This window comes from Gossypium raimondii, chromosome 3 (genome assembly GCF_025698545.1).
Source record: "Gossypium raimondii isolate GPD5lz chromosome 3, ASM2569854v1, whole genome shotgun sequence".
NCBI classification, from domain to species: domain Eukaryota; kingdom Viridiplantae; phylum Streptophyta; class Magnoliopsida; order Malvales; family Malvaceae; genus Gossypium; species Gossypium raimondii.
The window spans coordinates 51,340,956-51,365,367 of NC_068567.1; the positions used below are offsets into that span (position 1 = coordinate 51,340,956).

Below are 24,412 nucleotides of genomic sequence, written 5' to 3' on the forward strand. Positions count from 1 at the left end.
TTTACTTTCCTCAAACTTTTATTCCCAAAACTTTTATTTTCCCCTAAACTTTTACTTCTCACCCTTTACTCTCAAATAAAAATCAAAATTATCCAAAAAATCACTAAACATAAATAGTAATAATTTTATTTATATATACTATTTATATTATTAAATTAAATTTCACATTTTATATTATTTATATTATTGAATTGTTTAGTCATATTGAATATTTATATTAAAATTGAATTCTTAATTATGCCATAAAATATTCGTGTTAAAATTTTATATTGGTATCAATTTCAAATTTTATTTTTAAAATAAATTTTATTAAAAATCATATTTTATATTTAATATATTTTAATTCCAAAATACATAGTGACAAGAATCAAGATAATTGAAACAACTAAGCAAACAAATAAGCTAACCAAGATATAAAAAATTAATAAATAAATTATGAGGTGATGAAAGTTAATAAAAATTTTGATTAAGGTGGACAAATTTTATTACGATGGGTGACAATGGTTACAAGGACCCAAAATTATTTTTTAAAATTTAACTCGAACAAATATATTCGATTCGATTCGATTCGAATTCCATCTCACTCGACTCGATTTGAGAAAACTTCAAATAAGGTTAGGATGATAAAATGAGATTCGAAAACTCGATTAACTCGAAAATTTTCGATTCGATTCGATTCGATTCGATCGAATGCTCACCCCTAATTTAAAGCATACCCTAAAAAGATACAAGGTCTAGATTTGGATATCTAACTTGTTTCTAGAGTAAGGTTTCAACCAAGAATAACACAAACAATTAAAAACTCTGAGACGAATGTAATTTGGTAAAGAACCAAAAATTTGAAAGTATAGGAAATCTTTATTTATGATGGAAGTTGACCTCCGATTCGAAAATATAGCAAAAAGAATTGCATGAGACCAAAATTCTAAAGGTAATTTAGCTAAATGAAGTAAAGTAAGCCCAGTTTTAACAATATGAAAATGATGACGTTTAATAATCTCATTGTGTTCAGGTGTGTAAGGTGGAGTAAGGAAGCTAGAAATTCAATTTGAAGACATATAATCACGAAGATGAGTAATTTCCCCACCATTATCTCAATAAAAAGAAACATGAGACTATTGAAAGTATTTTTCAACAACAGCTTTAAACTTAGGAAAAATATCAAAAACTTCAAACTTTATATTGTAACGGGTATAGCCAAATGTATTTAGTGTAATGGTCAATAAATATAAGATAATAATGAAAACCATCAATTGATAAAATAGGTGTTCGACCCCAAAGATCAATATAAATAAGCTCCATTGGAGAAGAACTTTTTATCGAAGATATAGCAAATGAAGATTTATACATTTTATTTCACTTACAAAAATTGCAAAAGAAACGTGAACTAATAGATTATATTGGAAGATTCAAAGAATAAAAAACAAGACGTATAACTTGAATGGAGGGATGACCGAGACGACAATGCCAGGTTGACACTTGAGAAGTTTGGGTAGAATATGCTAGTGGTGATGGACGCAACTTAGAAACGTGTAAGAGCCATTCATACATACCATCCTTAGGTTTTCCAGTTACTAAATGCTCCCAAATGCAGTAGTCCTTCACAATAATTGAGAAAGGTGAGAACTCAACAGTTACAAAACCTGAAGAACACAATTGATAAACAAAAATTAAAATTTTCTTCATAGCAGGAACACAAATAACATTAGATAAATGTAAAGGCTTATAATAAGAAGACAAAGTTATGGAGCCACTATGAGTTACTTGCAAGTTATTACGATCACCAATCATAACAACATCACCATCTTCATAATTAGAATGAATAGATAAGTTCTGAATGTCTGTAATTATGTAATGTGAAACACTTGAATCAACTAACCAATTTGAAGAACTGAAAAGTTCTCAACAAAATACAGAGGTAAACAAGAATTAAACTGAAAAATTGTAAAATATTTCCTTATTTCTTTACTGAATACTTCTACAAATATTTATAAGCATTGTAAGAGCTAACTGCTACTAACAACCTTACTAATAGTATAACAGCCTGAGTGTAACAGACTAACAAACCAGTCCATCAACTAAGACCTTCTTATACTCTTAACATTCTCCCAATGTAACATCCCTAACCCGTGTCCGTCGCCGGATTAAGGTTACGAGGCTTTATCGATCAAAATACAACTCAGAACAGACATTCATTTCAATTCAAGTAACAAAAAAAATCAATTCAATACTATTCATCTAGTATAATTTTAAACCAAACTAACATGCTTCGATACTATAATTCATACTCTACCCAAATTAATATCCAAACATTATAACCAATGAATCATAGCAATCGAATACTTAAATTATAACCAATTATAATTCATTTCATATATCGATCATATATTAAGACATCTATTCATATAAATCTATTTCATTAAATACTTTCCAAAAGCACTATTTAAAAATATGCGCTTCTTCACATTTTACTAAGTCAAGCCAAACCACATGATTTATTAAATATTAATATATATATATATATATATATATATACGACATTAACAACTTCACATAATGGTCAAGTATAAAATTTGGTTTTACCAAATTATGCACATTTTACCAAAATAATAACTACCAATTTCACAACTCGAATCAAAGCTAACTGTACCATTTATAACCGTACCTAAATGACCATCAAATAAATTACAATATATGTTCATATTTTTACTATCACAAATTGTACTTTAATAATCAATATGCAAGCTATCACACATACATAACTTAACTTATGTGAGCATATGCATTATGTCAAAAACACATCATTTACCACTTTCAAACCTTTACACAAGACAAATTATACATCCAAAATGAGCTACTTTCATGGCCAAGTATACATCATCATTAACATTTCTCATTGCCGAATCATATAACCAACATCACAAATATATTTAACATGAAACATACCTCCAAATTAAGCTTATAACATGACCGAATATGTATACCAACATTAGTATCATGATCAAGCCATTTTCGCATGGCTATATAAATATATACAAACTTCAAAACCAAATATCTCAAAACTAGCCTTTACATGCCACATAACCAAAAACTCAAAGCTTATATTTACTGAAGCGATAACCGAATAGTGTGATGAGGTCTCTTATGACTTCCAACCCGAGCAAGTCTCCGAAACTCTATAAACATAGGAAAAATACACAGAGTAAGCTTTGAAAGCTTAGTAAGCCATAAGCAAAAAAATCATCTCAATGATATTATAATTCAATTTGACTAGGCCGAATTTAGAAAATCTCAACCACATATACATTCATCATACTCGTAAATTCTTACGACCACATTAAGTAACTTCACTTATCTTATTTATCAATGAACATATAAACCATGCTTTCAAATTCAACCATTTCAATCTCATTTATCAATTCAAATTTCAAATTAACTACCATACATCAAATTCATATTACACATGCTTCATAATTCCACTGCTCAAACCATATATACTCCTCATTCAAATATATATCACATTCGGTCACACATAACCAACAAATCAAAACATGCTTATTTAACTCTTTCACATATATATAACATATTTAATAATTTAACCTTATCAATAACATTTATCTAATCATCTTTCAAACCAAACTAACATACCTCAAACCATGTTCCATGTTTCATAAATCCCATGTTCGATACATAGGACCATAATTTCATGGTATTCGAACTCTTGAATATAATTAAGCTTATTTCATTACAATTTCATATAACGAGCATATGTATCACCACATTCATTTAAATAAATTCATTTCATTCATTGTCATGTATTTCACATATTGTCATTTGAAACATACTCACCTTTCATTCTTGAATATCGTATACACTTCGTACGTACCTGAATCAAAATATTTTCACATAGTCATTCATTTCTCGATATTACTCGTTGAACCGTTCAGAATCAATAAGGATACTCGGATAGCTCGGAAGCTCTTACAATGCCAACGTCCCAGACGTGGTCTTACATGTAATCAAATATCAATGCCACTGTCCCAGACAGGGTCTTACACGAAATCGTATACGATGCCAATGTCTCAAACATGGTCTTACACGTAAATCTCAAATCAACACCAATGTCTCAGATGTGGTCTTACACGAAATCACATATCGAAATCCTATGTCATGACATATGTATCAACCATTCCTATGGTTCGTACGGGACTTTTGGATGTAATAATTTGTTCGATTAAAGCTCGTATTTAATTCTCCCATGCTTATATCAATTCGGCATGAATACATATAAACATAGTAATTTAATTCAACATATTTAATACATATACATTTAAATTTAATGACATTTATTCACTTATGAACTTACCTTGTACGGACACGAACAAACTGGACGACTATTCGAAAATTTTTTATTTTCCCCGATCCAAATCTGATCTCCTCTTTTCTTGATCTAATTCAATTCAAATTTGGCTTGTTTAATAACATATTCATAAAATTTTGTCCAAAAATACATAATTTGGGCATTTTGCATTTAGCCCCTAACATTTCACATTTTTACAATTTAGTCCCTATTTCAAAATAACACAAATTACTCAAAATTTCCACAAACCCATGTTAGGCCGAATTTACCTTAGGTCCTTAGCAACCCATTTATTCAATTTATTTCATAATTTGATACTTTAATTTACAAATTTTACAATTTAATCCTTAATACACATTTTTATCAAAAATCATTTAATTAAACATATTAATCTATCAACAATTATTTATTTTTCATCATCAAACAACAAAAACATCGAGCTATCATCAATGGCAAATCACAAGTTCATCATAAATTCTGAAAATTAGGGCATGGGCTAGCTAGAATACGAAGCAACGATTTCAAAAACATAAAAATCATAAAAAAATCAAGCAAAGAACATACCTAAATCAAGATTTAAAGGTGCCGAAATATTTAAGCAACCGTGGTTTCTTTTTCCTTCAACTTTTAGCCAAAAAGATGAGAATGCATGGCTATTTTTTTGTTTTGTATATTTAATTAACCATTATTTATTTAATTACCAAAATGTCCATTAATAAAACATAAATAAAACACTTAATGGTGTTCCATCTTTGTCCACTCAATTATTCAATGGTCAAATCACAACATAAGGACCTCACTTTTAATTAGCTAAAGCAGATAAGCACTTTAACTTATAGCATGCTACTTTTTAATTTTACGTGATTAAGTCCTTTTTATCAAATTGGGCACACAAACGATAAAATTTTCACATGAAATTTTCACACATATTAATTCACATATTGTAAACACTAAAAGTAATTTTAAAATATTTTTCTGACTGAAATTTGTCGTCCCGAAACCACTGTCCGACTAGGGTCTAAACCGGGCTATTACACCCAACTTCTCTATCGGTAAGATTTGAAGACCATTTCGAAAGCGCACAAAAGACGAAGCAAATAGTGGTTTGGTGAAAATGTCAGCCACCTGATCACAAGCCAGAACTTCACCAACCACTAGTGACCCATTGGTAATTTTTTCACGAACAAAGAAAAGATCGAGCTCCACATGTTTGAATTTAGAATGAAGAACAGGATTGGTCGCAACAGCAACAGCACTTTAATTGTCACACCAAATGGCAGGTAGATCAGCTGACTTCAATTGGAGTTCTTGTAACAACGAGACTAACTAAGTAACATCACTGGTACCAACAGCAAGACTCCTATATTTAGCCTCAGCTGTAGATCAAGACACTACTTGTTGTTTCTTTGGTGACCATGAGACAGGCGTACACTCAAAATACACACAATATCCTATCGTTGACCGTCGATTGTCAAAATCTAATCCCAGTTGGCATCAGCATATCCCACTAAGGACAACCCATCAGAAGAAAGGAAAACTATTCCAAAATCAATAGTGCTATGCAGATAATGTAAAATTCATTTTAACGCAACCATATGCACGGTAGTCGGAGCATGGATAAATAGACACACTCGATTCACAACATAGGCAATATCAAGTTGAGTAAGAACTACATATTGTAAAGCCCTAGCCAGACTCGTGTATTCAGTGAGATCATTCAGACGATCTCCTTCTTCCTTTAACAATACTGAAGAACTGACCATATGTGTATGAACACTTTTTGCATTAACTAAGCCACTTTTAGCAAGAATCTTTCGAATGTACTTGCGCTGACATAAATGAAGACTACCAGTAGAAGACCGTGAAACCTTAACTCCAAGAAAGTAATGGAGATCACCTATGTCTTTAAGTGAAAATTCACTATGTAGTTGTTGTATAAAACCATCAATATCATTGGACAAACTTCTAGTAATAATAATATCATCCATATAAACCAAAACATACAAAATGGAAGTTGATGTAGCACGAACAAACAAAGAAACATCGGATTTAAACAAGATAAACCCAGCAGAAAGAAGAAACCTTTTCAATTTATCGAACTAAGCATGTGGAGTCTGCTGAAGTCCATATAATGCTTTTTTCGAAACCATTTTTTGAAAACAAAAAATTTAGTTGTCGACTTTTAAAAATAAAACTGGAGTCGTCACCGATCCTTTATTAAGGTGTGATCAAACGAATTTTGATGTCTTAGTGTCGAGGGCTAAAAAATATTTTTAAAACAACTCAAATGATGAAATCTGAAAAGAATAATCAATTGTTCAAGTCATGTAAAGAAATCGAGTCCCAATACGTTAGGGTACAATTTATCAAAATCCCCGAACTTTGAATATCACTTTTATCTTATGCGAAAATCTTCATTTTGAGAAAGTAATATGTCATGCCCAATACATTAGGACACAACAAGTTAAGTTCCCGAAAATGATTTTTATACTCATATATTTTGAATAAAGAATATTCTCGGTTATTTAAAATTATCAAAGAAAATCGGAACCCAATACGTTAGGGCTCTATTTCCTTGAAAATCTCAAACTTTGAATCAAGGGAAAATGATTGTGATATATTGACGAAACCAAAATATATTTCCCAGAGGATATGTTAAAAAGTTAATGTACAATATAAAACAAATACTTCAATTTAAAATATACATGTCTAAGTATTTTCAAAATATATAAATTCAAGCACAACATACAAGTAAATTTGAAAATATGTGTGTGCATATATGTAACACACATATACAAGTATACATATAAAAGAAGGAATGAAATATACCAATAAAAAACTAATAAAATGCATGTATATGTATTTGAAAATCATGAAAATAAAATAAAAATAGAAAAAGTATGTATATGTGTATATATTTACAAAATAAAAATGTACAAGTACTGTATGTATTGGTAAATCATGAAAATACGTATATGCATATTAAAATACTTATATATGTACAATATGTATATAAAATAATAAGGAAATATTTATAATAATTTAAAATATAAAAAAAAGGTGTACGTACATATTGTGGAAATGCATGTATGATTTTGAATTATCAATGTGTTACAAAATGTGTATAAAAATAAGTGTATATATGTGTATATAAAAACTATGCAAATAGAATAATAATAAATATATATATATATATAAAACATGCGTCTGTATATGTATAGATAATAATAATAATAATAATAATAATAATAAATGGGGATTAAATCAAAATTAAACAGAATTTTAGGGTCAAAATTAAAAATAAAAAAACAAGAAAGGGCTAAATAAAATTGCGCATGAAAGGGGGAGGACCAAAGAAATAAATATCTCTGCGCTTGGCCAAACTGCGCCGTTCCAGTGGGCGCATGCACATGGTCCCTGGACCAGATTGAAACAGGAAAGAAATTTCGTGGCTAAATTGAAAGTACATGAAATACCAAATTGAAATCAAAATAAAAGAGGAGGGACCAAACGCGTAAATTCCCCATTCGGGCCAGAACGCGTGGATCCTCCCCTCCGGGTCGGGTCGACGCGCGGATCTGGCCCTTTCAAAACGGCGCCGTTTCATCTTGCTTTAAATAAAACAAAACTTAAAAAAAGAAAAAAATAAAATCATTTGTTCACTTTAACAAAAAAACCTAGTGTGGCTCTACTAGGGTTCTTTTAAACCATCCTTGCGCCGTCGCTCAGCCTATGCCTCCATGCCCCGATTTCGACGGAAGAGACACAGGCTCGACGACTCCGGCGACCAGGTAAGTCTCTTCCCCCTTTTTATATTTTAAATGAAAAATAAATAAAATAAAATAAGAATGGAAAAAAATAAAAAAAAGACACGATTCACCTTAAAAAAACTGATATTTACTCTCTGTTTTTCGATCTTTTTGCATATATCCCCCTCATTTTACACAATCATCATTCGGTTTTATAGCCGAATCCTCGAGAAATAACAATAAAATAAATAAATAAATCCCTTAATTCTCTATATTTTTTGTTGTTGTCTGTTTTTGAGTCTCGTTACAGGTACGTGTTGGAGAAGAATGCGCGCGACACGCGCGGAGTAACGTGCGCGACATACGGAGGCGACGGGCGTGACATTGAGGGGCTATTGCGGCGTGCGAGGGTGAGATTGTTGCGGCGGCTACTGGCAAAGGTTGTTAGGGTTTTCTTTTTTGTTTTTTAGTTTTGGGCTGATTTGGTTATTGGGCTAGGGTTAATTTTTATTGGGCCATACGGATTTTTGGGTTTTGTAAATTTATTTGTGCCCGAGCATATTTGGGCTTGTACAGCTTTAGTCAAACGACACACTAACTGCTCACCACGAGAGCCATACTGAACATATCTTGAAGGCTGTTGCATAAACACCTCATCAGTAAGATCTCCATTTAAAAATGCATTATTAACATCGACTTGACGAATTCGCCATCCTTTAGAAATAGCTAGAGCCAATATAACTCGAATAGTAGCAGGTTTGACTACAGGACTAAATGTCTCCTTAAAATCACACCCAGGAACTTGAGAACAACCTTTTGCTACTAAACGGGCTTTTCGACGAGCAATAGTCCATTAGGATTCCTTTTAATCTTAAATATCCACTTACAAACAATAATCTTCCTATCAAGTGGCAAAGAAATGAGCTCCCTAAGTAGAGTTTTGAATAAGAGTATCATATTCAGCTTGAGTAGCCTGACGTCATTCTGTACTGGCAAAAGCTTCATTAATGTCGTGAGGTTCATAATCAGAAGCTTCAACAAAAAATGTTTTAGGTTTGAAAAGTCCAGCTTTCGAATGAGTAACCATGGAACGTGTGTTGCTCGGAGGCGAAGAAACAAATGGACTTGCAGACAGAGAACCAGATGGAGAAACACAGAGACATTGGATGGCTAAACAGCAGGAGCAGTAGGTAAAGATCCTGAATTGTCTAAAGAAGGAACTGAAATAGATGGAGTTGTAGATGTTGCCAAAACATATGACAAGCCTAATTCCTATTGTGAAGAAACAACATCTCTGCTATTTACAATAGGCACATACGTAGATTCATATGAGCTGAGCGATGAATCTGCAACAGTCATAGGAAACAGAAAATGATTTTCATCAAACACAAGCTGACCGTTATGCATCCTAATACCGGGCCCAACAGATGGCCCAAACATACCACCCGCACCATCCCTATTATCAAAATGTTCAAAACACTGAGGATACCTAAGTTGTAGCGCAGCAGAAAATGACGAGCCATCAAACCAATAATTCGGCTGTGACACCGTCGCAGAATCATCCATCATTCTCATACTCAATGTCGAACCACCATATTCCCTATTAAAACAGTAATAGCACCTTGAAGCCAAATCTCTAAAATGCCCGCATATCTGACATTGGGCAAGGTCCGAAACCCTCTCCCACGACTGACGAGAGGTCGACCTCTGCATCCAGAATTAACAACCACCGGTGACGAAAGAGCCTCTACCAAATGAGCATGCACTGGCTCTTCTTGAACCGCTCGAACCTGCTGGCTCTCAAACTCTAAAAAAACATCCACCAAACGTTGAAACGGCAGCAGTTCAGACGAAAATGACACAAGAGTAAGCACGATGTCATATTCCGACGGTAGTCCGGCTAGAACAATCTCAACCTTCTCCGCTTCAAAGATCCGAGATTCAGCTGCATCTATTAAAGCACATGTATTCTGAATCTTCACAACATACTCCATAATCGACATCGCTCCCATCTTGATCGAATGAAGATCGTGATGGATCCGAGAGAGTTTTACACCAGAGACAGCAACAAACAATCGAGTAGCCGTGATCCAAACATCGTTCGCTATTTTAACATCTGTAAAATTAGATAAAACTGAAGGAGCAACAGTAGAAAAAAGCCATGATGTAAGTAATTTATTCTGTTGAATATAGACTAAAGATTCTGGATTTGCCACCAATGATCCATCCGGCGACTACACAAACCTCGGTGGAGCAGTGATGGTGCCATCAAGAAAACCAGTCAAGTTGTAGCCATTAGTAATTAGGCGAATATGCTGCCTCCACTACACAAAGGTATTATATCAAGCTTAATAGTTTCATGTCGAGAAATTGTTTGAACCAACTTATTGTTGGTAAACGTAGAGGAATAGGGCGACGCAGCAGTGAATTCACTAGAAGCATTGGTAGCCATTAGATCACAAGACGACAGGTCTCCAAGAACCAAGCGACTAATACCATGAAAAATTCTCAACAAAATACAAAGGTAAACAATAGTTAAACTGATAAATTGTAAAATCTTTCCTCATTTCTTTACTGAATACTTCTACAAATATTTATAAGCATTGTAAGAGCTAACTACTACTAACAACCTTACTAACAGTATAACAGCCTGAGTGTAACAGACTAACAAACCAATCCATCAACTAAGACTTTTTTATACTCTTAACGAGAACCATTAGAAGTAGATGAAGAAAAAAGTGCTAAGGAGCAAAAGAAGGGGCAACAGTAAGCCACAGAAACACAGCTTGCAACTTACAAAATTGTTTAACAGTATGGCCAGGTTTATCACCAAGTTGACAAATAACCTGATTATTAGTCCATTGAGGAGTTTAATAAGTAGAACGATGACTGTCCTAATTCTTTTGCCGAGGGTAGTTGAATCGTTGGTTTTGACCATTAGACAAATGAGACACCCGGTTATTGGCGCGACTACCATTATTATTAGTACGACTAGCAAAGTTAGCAATGATCGGAATAGAAAGGGTAACATCACGTTGAAGAAGACCTTCATAATCACATAAAAGCTCATGCAATTCTTCAAAATTTAATTGTGTCTCTTGTTCGAAGAGTATTGGTATAGGAACAATATTCTAATGGAATACCATGAATAACGTGAAGAGTAACATTATCCATTGTGATATTAGCGCCTGCAATATTAGGTAAATCATTCCAAGATTTTTTATATGTAGCAGGTAGGCTCCTATGCTTTGAGATCCCTTTTTGGTAACAGTTAAAGACTCTTTCAAAGAAAGCATCAGAACACGAAAAGGATGTGCATAAATTTTTTGGAGTGTTGTCCAAATAGTAAACGAAGTGTTTGCAGATAGAGGTTATTTTACCAAACTAACCCAAAAAACTTGATACTTACAAAATGACCCTTGTTTAAAAACAATCACCAAAATAACCTGAAATGAAAGGTAAAAAGGGGTTTTGACCTGTCAATGGCTGGCTCCACCTGGTATTTTGGACCCACGATTGCCTAATGATTGTGTCAGACTTTAAAAAGTTAAAATTTTCTTGTTCTGGCGTGTCAATGGCCTGCACCAGTGTATTTTTTTAAAATCGTATCATACTGGTATACAAAAATTTAAAAAAAACAAAAAAAAAATTTGGGTGCTGCCTTGTCAATGGCCGGCACCAATATACGAAAAAAAAAATTTTTGGGTGCTGGACTGTCAATGGCCGGCACCACAATACGAAAAAAAATTTATGGTGCTGGCCTGTCAATGGCCGGCACAAGCAATATGAAAAAAAAATTTGGTGCTGGCCTGTTAATGGCCGGCACCAGCAGTACGGAAATTTTTTTTTTTGGGTGTTGGCTTGTCAATGGCCGGCACAAGATATCTTAAAATTTTTTTTGTCTTTGGCTCGACAATGGCTCGCACTCAAGATACAAAAAACTTTTTGAGTGTCGGCTTCACAATGGACGACACCAAAGAAGAAAAAAAAATTTAGGTGCTGGCCTGTCAATGGTTGGCACCAGTAGATGAAAAAAAAAATTTTGGTGTTGGCCTGTCAATGGCTGGCACCAAATTTATCAAATATATATAGGTATTTTATCTTCCATTTTGTTTGGTTTGAATTTTTTTTTCCTTTGTTTAGAAGAAAGCAAAATTTTTTTTAAAATGAATTCCCAAATGTTGTTTCTTTATGTTCATTTTGATGGAGAAATGATGAATACAACTGAAGAAGGCTGTGTATTTCGAAGCCGAAAAAAAATAGAAATGAAATTCAACAAACGGATTTCGCTGTTGGATTTTAAACGAAAAATAAGTACAAAGATAGCAACCCGTTGCGGAGAGCAAATGTTGAGACTGTTTTACAAATTTTCGGTTTCAACTGATCCGCTAATGTTCTCAGAAATGGAGCTTGAAGATGATAATGATTTAGGGACAATGATAGCACTTTGTTGCCCCCTTGAGATAGAAAATTCTAGCCTGGTTGAGTTGTTCGCGAAGATAGTTGAATCGAATCCCATTCAAGTGGTAATTCCAGCAAGCCAACCCTCCGGAATTGATTTTGATCTTAACGTCTCTTGGGAAGATCAATCGGGTTTTGGACGGTCAACGCCAACTCCCGAAAATCCAAACACCGGTGGATGTTCATATAACACCCCAGACTCATGTCCTCACCTAGAAGTCCATCCAGAGGTGTTGGCCACCATAGAAGATAGTGATGAAGGGTCTGATAATGATGATCAGTCCCATCGTGATCCCAACTATGCTTTTTTTTTTATACTGGTGGTGTCGGCCATTGACAGGCCAGCACCAAAAAAAAAATTTTTTTCGTATACTGGTGCCAGCCATTGACAATGCAGCACTCAAAAAAATTTTAAAAAATAAAATTTGTATACCAGTATGATATGGTTTAAAAAAATACACTGGTGCCGGCTATTGACAGGCCAGAACCAAAAAATTCAATTTTTTTAAAGTCTGACACAATCATTAAGCAATCATAGGTCCAAAATATCAGGTAGTGCCGGTTATTGACAGGCCAAAACCCCTTTTTACTGTTCATTTTAGGTTATTTTGGTGATTGTTTTTAAACCTGAATTATTTTTATAAATATTAAATTTTTTTGAGTCAATTTAGTAAAATAGCCCAGATAGAGCATGAGAGACAACTTCAGGAGAAAGAGAAGCAACCAAAGCACCTAGAATCAGTTGATCCTAATGAAGCCAAAAAGTAGTTTGCATAGAGAGAGGTGATACTGTGACATATGATGTGAAATCATATCCAATGAGTAAGGATCGCTATTCACATCATATCCAATGAGTAAGGATCGCCATTGTGTATACCATTCCTGATAGTTAGAAGGGATAAGCTTGATTGGTGCGGGATAAGCTTGATTGGTTCTCGAGCAGAGACATTTGTTGTAAGAAGTTGTTGCGTAGAAGAAGAAGAGTAGACAGTTGTAGTACATAATGTTGATGGCTGAATTTGGGTTAGTAAGGGAGGAAGAGAGGATGCGGTTTTAACGTTAGGAATTGCTTGTGGAATTGTGGGTGTAGTAAGTACCGGGACAGATAAGGTGGGAGAAGATTAGTTTGTTTCCGTAGGAAGATTAAGGAGAGATTAAGAGATTACAATAATTTCGTTCATTCCAATAAGAGAACAGATAAAACAAATACCGTTTAGCTTTAGGCTTGTGATACCATGAAAGAGTTTAAATGCATGGGCAAAAAACTAATCAATTATTATGAAATAGATACCTCAAAACATAAAAGATAAAAATAAACTTTCTAATATCCAAGTTAATTGGGGAGATAATAATGGACGAAAATATTTCAGTCCACGCTTTTAGGTACTGCTTGAAGTGCTTAACATTCTCTTCAGTTATTACTATTTTTTAACATGTTCGTCTCTTCATTGTCAACGTCACCTCCCCCCTCCCCATTTCTTTATCCTCTCCCCCGCCATTGAAGCCTGCAATAATACACATATATAATTCAAGTTAGATACAGCATTTCCACTTTTTCTGTATATATATATATATATCATAAAATGATGGATATTATTTAATTTCTCTTACCTCTTTATTCCAACTGGTTTTGTAAATCATTCCAAGTAGTACACAAGTTTGGACGACTGTTCCTGTTAACATCCCACACCAAATTCCCTGCACAACAAAATGTAAATAAAATTAAAAAGATAAGCAATTGAGCTAAGCTAAGAAAAACATTTCTCAAAATCCAACTCTTCCAAAAAAATAAACAATCAATATCAACTGCAGTAGACCTCAGCAACAAGTAGAAACTTTTAAGGCCGTTGCACCAGCTAAATACAAGCCCCATATGCTCTTGAAACACCAAAACCAGTAACCCAAATCATGCCTACGCATTTCTCAAGAAGTCATACCAAAACATCCTATATGATATCAGCGAAAGCTCCCCCACTCAACAAAATTCCAAAAACTGAGATAAGATTCTATCAAACCAAAGGCCTCGCCTAATGTGAGAGTGAGACCCAAAGGATCTCCAAACAGATAATATAGGTATTTACCAAATGAGGAGATAAGGAGATACGACGTACCTTGACACCCATGTGAAGCAGGAAACCTAACGTCAGACCTAAAGGAACTCCAAACAGATAGTAACACGTAATATTTACGTATGCAACAGCAGTCTGCCATCCAGCTCCAACCGCCATTCCTATATCATACGTAAACTTAAAACCATGCAATCAAATTTCCATTAAAACATAAATTGGAAAAAATTATGAAAATGGATGTCGTAAAGTCAAACCTGAGAGGACAGGTTGAACATTGTTGATGGTAATGCAAAGGGCCAAGAGTGGCGTGAGGTCTATAACCATCTCTTGAACTTGTGAATCGTTTGAAAACAAGTAGGGATAATGGTTTCTGAAGATGATAAGAATAAGGGCTATCGTAACACCAATCATAAATGAATACGACACTGCCACCAACAATGAAAATTTCGCTGTTCTAGGATGCCCTGATCCCAATTCATTTGAAACCCTCACGCTGCACTTTCATTCATTTTTAATAATAATAAAAAAGAGTTAATGTCTGCCATTATTAATAATTATTTTTTTGCATTTAATTTGTAAATAATTAAGATACTATATACTTTATAGTTTCAGTATCACCTTATAGCTGCATTCATTCCCATAGCCACCATGATTGTCCATCCCAATATGTTCATACTGCACAATTCAGCATTCCAGATCAGTTCTTAATTCTACTCATATACTGGGATGTCAACAAAAAGAAATTAATTTAAACAAGAATAATAAAACTACAGCTAAACATAAAATTAATTTGCTTTTATACCAACTATATATTTACCGGGAATTTTCTTATTCATATGTTGGAAAGTTATAAGATTAGAAAAATATCATGAGGTATGCATGTGTGTCACTGTTATTGTCTGTTTGTTGACAAAACTGCGTGCGTCAGATGTGGTTGAAACTTTTATTTGTTGAATGAATGCAAGATTTTAGATGAAATCAGCAGATCCTCCAGTAGGCGACCTTCACATTAAATAGAAACAAACAGTGCCCCACAATCAACAAGTAGTGGTTAAAATGATTACTTAAAATAAATGCACTCACCAGATAGACAACGCATCCACTGATACTTCGGCGTTCGTTAGGTATCCAGCGAAAAGTATCAATGCCATGAAATACCATACCTCTAAACTGCAAATCATTTTATACATTTATTAACCATTTCTCTCTTCTTTTCCTGGAATCTTAAGTATCTATTTTTTAAATTTAGAATTTAAATTCAATTATTAATACTGTTATATTTACTTTTGTAAAATTTATTGGTGTGATATTTTAAAATAACAAAATAATACTCACTTCATATTAATGTAATTAAAAATAGCTCGTAATGAATTTAAATTTAACAAAATAATTTCAATAGTGTTAATAATTGTATTTAAATTTTAAAATCTTAAAAAATTTAAAATAAAAGTATATGAACAAAATTTTAATTTTACAAGAGTACATTATTTTTTACCTAAATAATACAAAAAATATAATTACAAAATGAAACATGTTATAAATTACTTACTAGAATAATATATTTTCTACAATAAAATTAAATACCACCAATATGTGTCAGATGTGGACCATCTATAAAAAACAATATGTTAATAAAATAAATAAATCCAAAAATAGATGTATAAAATTCAAAATTATACCATAATCACTCCAAATTAAAGAAAAGTAATTAAAAGTAAGAGAATTTTTAATTTATTTTTATTAAAATATTATTTTATAACTGCGGCCGTCACATTGACTACATCCAATTTCACTGTAAAAACATATAATACTCCTAAATAATCTAAAATATGTCCATTTTCTTAATTAATACTTTTATTATTTAAATAAAACCCAAGAGTACACTCATATTTTAAATCTAAAAGAAAATAATTGGATATAGAAATTTAAGGAAACTTGTTTTTTAGGTCATAAAGGTGATGGAAACGTAGAAAAGATGTCCAATAAGGATTTTTTACCCCATTAGTTTAAAATAAATAATTAAATATTAAAATAATTACCCTACAAATTAATTATCAAAATGGATTATTTATTACAATATTTTCTAATATCCCTGACTCAGTTCAATTCCACAAATAATATTATTTTATCAAAATTAATAAAATATTATATGTAAGAATTAAACTTACAACTATCAAATTAAACATCACACACTCTACCACCTAAGCTAAAACAACTATTCTTTTATATAATAATTATAATCACTAATTATATTATAATTTGATATAATTAATATGTCAAGCGACATTAAAAATACTGTAACAAATGATTTATTTTTAAAGGCTGTTGAGGTAAAAAAAGGGTCAAATGAGAAATGATATTGTTTCTATCTTGTCATGCCTTGTATTGGACCTTCATAAAATATTTTAAAGAAAATGATTGAATGGTAGGTGTTCAACTGACAAGTAGGCTGACCCTTTGCCTCACTCTTTAAAAAATAATTCTAAAAATCCCAAAATTTAAAATTAATTTTTTTCAATGTATTTGTTTCAAAGTATATTTTAAAAACTTATATCAATTTTGAAACGTTAACTTTCGGTATAAATATAAAATAAATAAATGTAAACAGATGTGAAATAAATAAAATATTAATAATTTATGAAAATTAGATAAAAGTTAAAGTTTATATAAATAATTACGTGAAATTAAAATTAAGCATTTAAAAATAGTTTTAGGTAAAGGGTTTAAACTCGTTCTTAAAAATGTTATAAAACATGTCTCAAAAATAGAATCGGATTGAAATTGGAAGAATAAAAAGACCTAATTCATTTTTTAAAGTGATTTTAAGTTTTTCTGCCTAGGTGACTTACCAGAGCATTACTGCTGAAGCTAAAGACAATCTAACAAAACCCCACAGATGTTGAAATGCCTTCCCAGAGAAGCCGGTCCAAGTCCGATCACATGCACCGCTAATTATGTACAAAAACTGAGCCACAACAATGAAAATCCACGACATATTTAAAACAACGGCTGCACCTACTAGGCCCCATCCCAGCTTTAGCATCAAGAGCCAGCTTAATACAGTGTGCAGAACCAACGCCACTCCTGCTATCACCGCCATCACCATGATCTTGCTCTGCGCCTGTAAGAACTTCGCCATCGGAAAGTTGAACGCGTAAGCAAACAGTTGAGGCAACATCCATATTGCGAACATTCCGGCCGCCTTCGATATGCTTTCTGTTTGGCCTATTACCCTCAAAAATTTTGCCGCAAATATGTATAACAAGCTTAACATCAAAGCCGTTGAGTTGAGGATGACCCATGATCTTTGCATGTACACCCCTAACATATCAACCTGCCCTGCTCCAAATGCTTGGCCGCATAAAGTTTCGAGTGCACTTCCCATCCCAAGCTATTCAAGTTTTAATCAAGTATTGTGTGATTACTGTTATTTGTAACTAAGCGAACAAAACTAAAACTATTAACAAAGGAAATTTATTTTACAGATTTACCATGATGCCAAAGGAGAAACCGGCGATGACTGAATTCTCCACGGAGACGGCGGCAAGAGCTAGAGTGCCAACTTGGCCGGAAAAGACTTGAGTGATAGCGCCGAGGGAGTATCGGCAGAGAGATGTGAAGATGGCGGGGCCAGCAAGGAACCAGAGCTTCTTGGACTCTATCAGGTATTCTCTGAAGAAGTCACGGACGCCGTTGATCGGTGGGATGTCATCGATGCCGGGCGTGAAGGTGGTGTTTGATGGTCTAGAAAGTAACTGCTCCTGGTGGTGGCTGTCCTCGCCAACTAGCCGAGGGGAAAGAAGCGGTTGCTCAGCGTCCTCCATAGCCATAGGAGAGCACAAAGAGCAATCGGCCAAGATATATATAGATTATATGTTTAGGATATATTAGAATTAGAATAAAGGGGTTTTTTTTTTACTTAGATAATATAAAAAATAATATTTAAATACCAAAATGGTATTCCATCTCTATTATTTACCAAAATGATATGGATTGAATACTATTTAGTGGCACTTTTAGCGGCGTTTGAATAAAAAACGCCGGTAAAAATCGAGCATTAGCGGCGCTTTATGGAAATCGCCACTAAAGATCGAGCATTAGCGGCCGCTAAAAATGAGCATTCGCGACGTTTTTCAGAAAAACGTCGCAAAAAACCAAAGCCCATCGGCGTCGTTTTCTTACCTTTCAGGGCTTTTGCAGTGTTTTCAAAAAAGCGCCACTAATGCTCGGGGTTTTAGCGGCGTTTTTCAAAAAGCGCCGCTAATACTCAGGGTTTTAGCGGCGTTTTTGAAAAAGCGCCGCTAAAAACATTTTATCTTAATTGGTTTATTTATATTAATTAAATAAAATTCAATTTATTTCTAATTGAATATTTAAAATCTTCAGAAAAGAATAATAACACGTAGAAATAATTTGAAATAAAACACATGGAAAAATTAAAATACTATTATTTAAAATAATTTTAAAGTTTTTTGGGTACATGATTACTGATTATTTTTTAATTTATATATTAAATTTTTTTTATATAATCATAAAAGAGTTAGTAATAATTTTAAAATATTGAATTAATTATCACTATAGTTTAGGATTTTTGGTTTAAGGTATATGATTTATTTAAGATTTAAGGCTGGTTTAGGAGTTACTATTTTAAGGTTTAAGGAGTATTGATTAAGGATTATGGTTTAAGGGTTGAGATTTAAGGTTTAAGGGTTAGGGGTTAGGGGTTAGGGGTTTAGGGATTTAGAGTTTAGGGATTCATGGGTCGAGTTAGGGTTTTGGGTTTAGATTAATTATTTTTTAATTTATATTTTAAATATGTTTTTTAATTTATATATTAAATAATTTCATATATAATTGAAAAAGATAAGATAGTATCAATTTTAAAATATTTAATTAATTATCATTATAGTTTAGGGTTTATATGGTTTACGGTATATGGTTAATTTAAGATTTAAGGCCAGTTTGGGAGTTACTATTTTAAGGTTTGAGGATTATATATGGATTTAGGAATTACGGATTAGGGATTATGGTTTAAGGGTTGGGATTTAAGATTTAGGGGTTAGGAGTTAGGAGTTAGGAGTTAGGAGTTAGGGGTCAGGGGTTAAGAGATAGAGATTTAGGGTTTTAAGGGCCGAGTTAAGGTTTAAGGTTTAGATTAATTAGTTTTTTAATTTATATATTAAATATGTTCTTATATAATTGTAAAAGATATAATAATAAATTTAATATATTGAAATTATGAGTATAGTTTATATTATTTAAGAGATACATAATAGATAGACTTTATGTATATTGAATGGTTAATTTAGGGTTTAAGGTTTTCTTGAGATTTGTTAAATAATACAATTTTATACAATTAATTAATGCTTTTATATTTAAAAATATTTAATAATTCTTTATGTAATTCTTTATGTAAAATTTTAATAATTCTTTATGTAAAATTTATAAGAAATATACAATAATTGAATATAAAAAAATATGCGAGCTTTAGCGGCGTTTTCAGCAAAAAACGCCATTACTATGTACTAAAATTTCCCAAAACGGCGCCGTTTCAATAGAAGAATTTAAATTTCTTAGTGGCGTTTTCAGAAAAAATACCGCAAAAGATACACATTACCGGCATTTTGATAAAAAACACCGCAAATTTGTATTACAATTTTTCAATACGGTGTCATTTCAGTTTAAGTAGTGGCATTTTTTCTTTAAAACGTCACAAATGTGAAAGCAAATAAAAGATAATCAAAATCCCGCTCACTTCCAAAAAAAAATTTTTGGTTACCCGCTCATTACTCCCTCTTCTTCTCATCTCTGTCGTGCGCCCTAAATCCCCCAAATAAAAGTTTGTTTTTCTTTAGCTGAAATCCCCCAAATTTCCCATTTCCAACAACAGACTTCAAGGAAGAAAACCAAAAGATGGGATGGGATCACCCAGACATATCGCTGGAAGAAATGATGAAACTGATAGAAGGGTTTGTTGATATCCTGGTTTTTTTGTTTTGTTTTATTTTTTTTAATTTTATTTACTTTTAGGACTTTTTAAGGAATGACAAGAAAGAAGAATCTGGCAATGACAAGTTCGACAAACCCATATCAGAGACTAGGGTTTCAAGGGAAGAATGTGGTTCAAATGGGAGAAATCTAAATAAGAAGAGAAGTTATGCACAGTTTCATTTAGAGTTAGGTCAATCTGATTTTCTTTTCCATGCCTGTTCAATTTGTGGGGTCAAGTGTTCTCCCGGGGATGAAGCTGATGAAAGGAACCATTCCATTTTTCACAAGAATTTCAGTCTTGGGGTTCAATTCAAGGTACATCTCTAATTTGCTTAATACTATATATATACACATGAAGAAGCTTCTCTAAGTTTTCGCTTTGTGCTTTTTAACATGCCTTCTGCAGTTCAGGATTGTTCTGCTGCTATTTACATAAATACAATAGTAGCAAAAAAAGTAGTGAATGAAGAAAATAGAGTATTTGAAGAATTTGAAAAGTAGTGAATGAATGGTAATTTTCACAGAATCTTTTGACTTCTAGCTTCATTTTACAAGTATGGTGAAATGAGAGGGTTGTTCATGCATACCTTAAACAGAACCAAGGACCATTTTTCGCAACAAAAGTATTAAGTACTGGCTGAGCTAAGTTTGTAATTTACTGTTAAGAAAAATGGATTTTGCTATGATTAAAAATTTAACATGGGCTATGTTGTTAATCACTGTTCTCTCTTTTTTCCTTTTTTTTTTTTTTTTGTTATTACTTGTCTACTTCAGTTTAAAGTGAGAAAAGGGTTTATTTAGTGTCCTTTAATCATCATTTTGGTGGCCATTAATGAGTAAAAGGGAGCGTGTAGGGCATCAATGACATAACTTTATCATATATATGCTACATAACATAATGTGTCGGATTTATATTCATATCTGATACTTGTTTTGTGCTTGGTGCTAGATATTTCTTTGTATTGTTCATGATTTATCTTTTAAATAACAATATTATTAGAATAACTCCATGAAAGGGGTTGAGAAGCATATAATAATTACATGGCTAAAGTGATGCCTTTTATTCACATGAATCAATGATACAAAGCTAAAAGATACTTATTCATGACTTAAATTTTATTAATTTTTGGGTAAGCTACAATTATGCTTTAAGTTTTATTTTGGTCATCTAATTAAAAAATTACAAAATAGTTATCCAAATTGTATTTGTTTTTTGTTTTTTGTTTTTTTTGTCTAATTTTGTTAATTATCATTGACTTTGTGATGAAATGGCAGTTCTAAAATCTTCTATTTTCCTTTTTGTTCTAAACTCCTTCCCCATAGAGGATGGATTTGGGAAAGTAATGGAGGATAAGAAAGGAGAATACAAGAGAAAAAAAGAAAAAAAGTTAGGGAAAGAAAGATGAAAAAAGGTTATAATTAGTTTGTTTTTAAATTACTTTTTAAGGCATGCACTTTTTAAGGCATGCACTTTATACAAAAAATATGTTCGCTGCATGAAATTAACGTGTTATTTACTTTTGTTCTGTTTCCTTTTACTTTCTCGATTAGTCATGGGGAGAAGTTGCTAGATGTATGTAGAATTGCTTCTGTGTTGTATGAAGTACTAAAGACAGTTATAGCTGGTCCTCAGGTTCTATTTCCCCTTATGATTTAGCCTTCTTACCATAGTATTTTGTAATATCTGGATTTTGTTACTATGCTTGTCATCTTATGTTATATCTCTTTTTTCCTTTGAAGGCCCTTGCTGACAGAGAGAGCATTCAAGCTAGATCTGAGTTGTTTGCCTACAATATTCTGCCACTTGATCATGGAGGTATTCAGCAAGCAATTATGAAATTTCCTGAGGTCTGACACTACACGAATATACTCTGGTTTTCTTTTTTCAGTCCACTTTTGTCTCTAAGAGGTAGTTGTCACAATATTCCCCATGGGGACATATTCCATGCTAGCCCATCCCTTAGTGAAGCTCAGTTCCTTTGTTTGAATTCTTATGCTTTAAGTAGATAAGGGTTTCTATGTACTGCCTGAAAACATTTTGTACTTCAAATAATAATATGCCATATGAAAATAAAATATTTTACCAATAAAATAAAATAAAAAACAAGAATCGAATATCAAAAAATTTGAACATAGAAGAAGTTTAATCAATTTGCTTGCAAAAACTCTTCAAGGTCTATCTCTTTTCATCTTCTTAATTAATTGTTACTCTTCCCAATGGTCGCCTACCAAAGAAAACGACATTTTGCCAATCAAACTAGGTATGTGTTTTCTTGGTTTTTTATATATATTCTTTTCTTTTGACAAAGAACTTGAGGTTGAACTGATTTGACTAAGGACTTGGAGTTGAACTAATTTGATTCTTGTTTTTTATTTTATTTTATTTTATTTTATTGGCAAGAAAGATAAAATATTTTATTTATCAAATAATCTAAAAGATTTTGAATTCTTATGCTTGTTGATAAAGTTGGCGATTTTGAGTGGTTAATTCAGAAATCTCCATTATCTTAGACTTGCAAAGTAGAACAGGACACTAACTGTTTTGGTCCCTTTTAATAGAAACAGAACTCTCCAGGATTTCTGCATTATTATTTAGTGTGAACATTACTAATGTATTTCCATATGACAGGTTCGTTCAACTTGATGTGGGTCTTCTAAAGGTCAGAAATAAAATAAGTTGAGCATATTAGGTTTGTCACTTAAAGGGCTCTGCAGATTGTTTTAGATTGGCTTGATTTTTTATTCACTCAATATTTCTCTTTATCTCTCCATTTGATCCTGTTCTAGTATCATTTAGTACTTGTTCTCATATGTTCATTGATATTTAAGTTATGTTCTTTCGTGTTCGATTATTTTAGGTGCTGTTGAAGAAGCAAAAGCAGTTTTTGGTCAAGCAGCTGCTCTTTGTGTTCAAAAGCAGTACGTGGATCATGGGGCAGCTGGCCCAATTTTGTATATTTCCAGTGAGGATTATAATTTGGTTTTGTCGCGGAATACATTGAATCTGAGAACTTGAGTGATCTAGAAGATGTTGATACATGTCTTAAGGTATAATTTACTTTCAGTTTACATTTGTCATCTCTAGCAAATGACTCAAACTTGAAAGTTACTGCAGCTTCTGTTCTTAACATTAGTTGTCTTAAAAGTTGCATTTGAATGAATCTGAAAATTATATAATCCTAAACTTAGTGTTCCTGAACACAATTATAACATCTTTTCTTAGCATATAAACTTAGCATGAATCAAGTCAATGATCAGTTTAACTTTTCAGGTTTGGAGCCATCAAACACTGGTGGTGTTGTCTTCTTTATGGTTCAGACTGCGAGAGTGGAGAGGAGGATAAATGAGACAGATAACTACAGCAAATTGGTGTATGTATAGGAAGCTTAAATTTTTATTTTGTAGCATTAAGTTTTCTGTAGCATTAAGTTTTTATTTTGTATGCATTGGTGTATGTGATTTTATCATGAGGATAATTGTTTTCTGTAGCTATCTTTCCATTGTTTATTTTAGTTTTGATTCTAAATTTTTATTTTTACTTTAATATTTACGACAAGTTGAGTTCTAACTTTTGGATTTTAATTTTGTTATTAATTTATTATTTTAAATTTTAAAACTAAATTCATTAATTTTTATATTTAGTTTTAAAGTTAAAATTTTTATAGAAAATTTAATTTTAATAATATTTTTATTTATCCATAAAAAGTATATTTAAAGTTAAAATTTTAAAATAAAACATAATATAATATTTATCATAAAAATAAATATTATTTGATTAAAAT

At 32.3% G+C, this 24,412-nt stretch overlaps 2 protein-coding genes across 9 annotated transcripts; one reads left to right on the forward strand and one right to left on the reverse strand.

The window, feature by feature from the left end:
- Nucleotides 1-13,732: 13,732 nt before the first annotated feature.
- On the reverse strand, nucleotides 13,733-18,469 carry LOC105794617 (protein DETOXIFICATION 29). Its single transcript, XM_012623878.2, has 8 exons — nucleotides 18,131-18,469; nucleotides 17,489-18,030; nucleotides 15,723-15,809; nucleotides 15,258-15,314; nucleotides 14,894-15,132; nucleotides 14,682-14,800; nucleotides 14,182-14,268; nucleotides 13,733-14,075 (listed from the first exon to the last, which is right to left on the reverse strand). Exons 1-8 carry the CDS (start codon nucleotides 18,467-18,469, stop codon nucleotides 14,028-14,030), a joined length of 1,518 nt encoding a protein of 505 aa, XP_012479332.1. The 3' UTR covers nucleotides 13,733-14,027.
- On the forward strand, nucleotides 17,901-24,198 carry LOC105794620 (protein CHROMOSOME TRANSMISSION FIDELITY 7). Of its 8 annotated transcripts, none has more exons than XR_008194522.1 (6): nucleotides 17,901-18,049; nucleotides 18,125-20,945; nucleotides 22,371-22,478; nucleotides 23,260-23,320; nucleotides 23,489-23,678; nucleotides 23,902-24,198. XR_008194522.1 is itself a non-coding variant. In XM_012623886.2 (5 exons), exons 1-4 carry the CDS (start codon nucleotides 20,553-20,555, stop codon nucleotides 23,630-23,632), a joined length of 573 nt encoding a protein of 190 aa, XP_012479340.1. In that variant the 5' UTR covers nucleotides 19,994-20,552; the 3' UTR covers nucleotides 23,633-23,678; nucleotides 23,902-24,198. The 8 variants fall into 8 exon arrangements, 1 of the variants encoding a protein (XP_012479340.1); XR_008194521.1 differs by lacking the exon at nucleotides 17,901-18,049 and having other exon boundaries at nucleotides 19,955-20,608; nucleotides 20,681-20,945; nucleotides 22,371-22,446; nucleotides 23,260-23,290; XR_008194520.1 differs by lacking the exon at nucleotides 17,901-18,049 and having other exon boundaries at nucleotides 19,956-20,608; nucleotides 20,681-20,945; nucleotides 22,371-22,446.
- The last annotated feature ends 214 nt before the right edge of the window (nucleotides 24,199-24,412 follow it).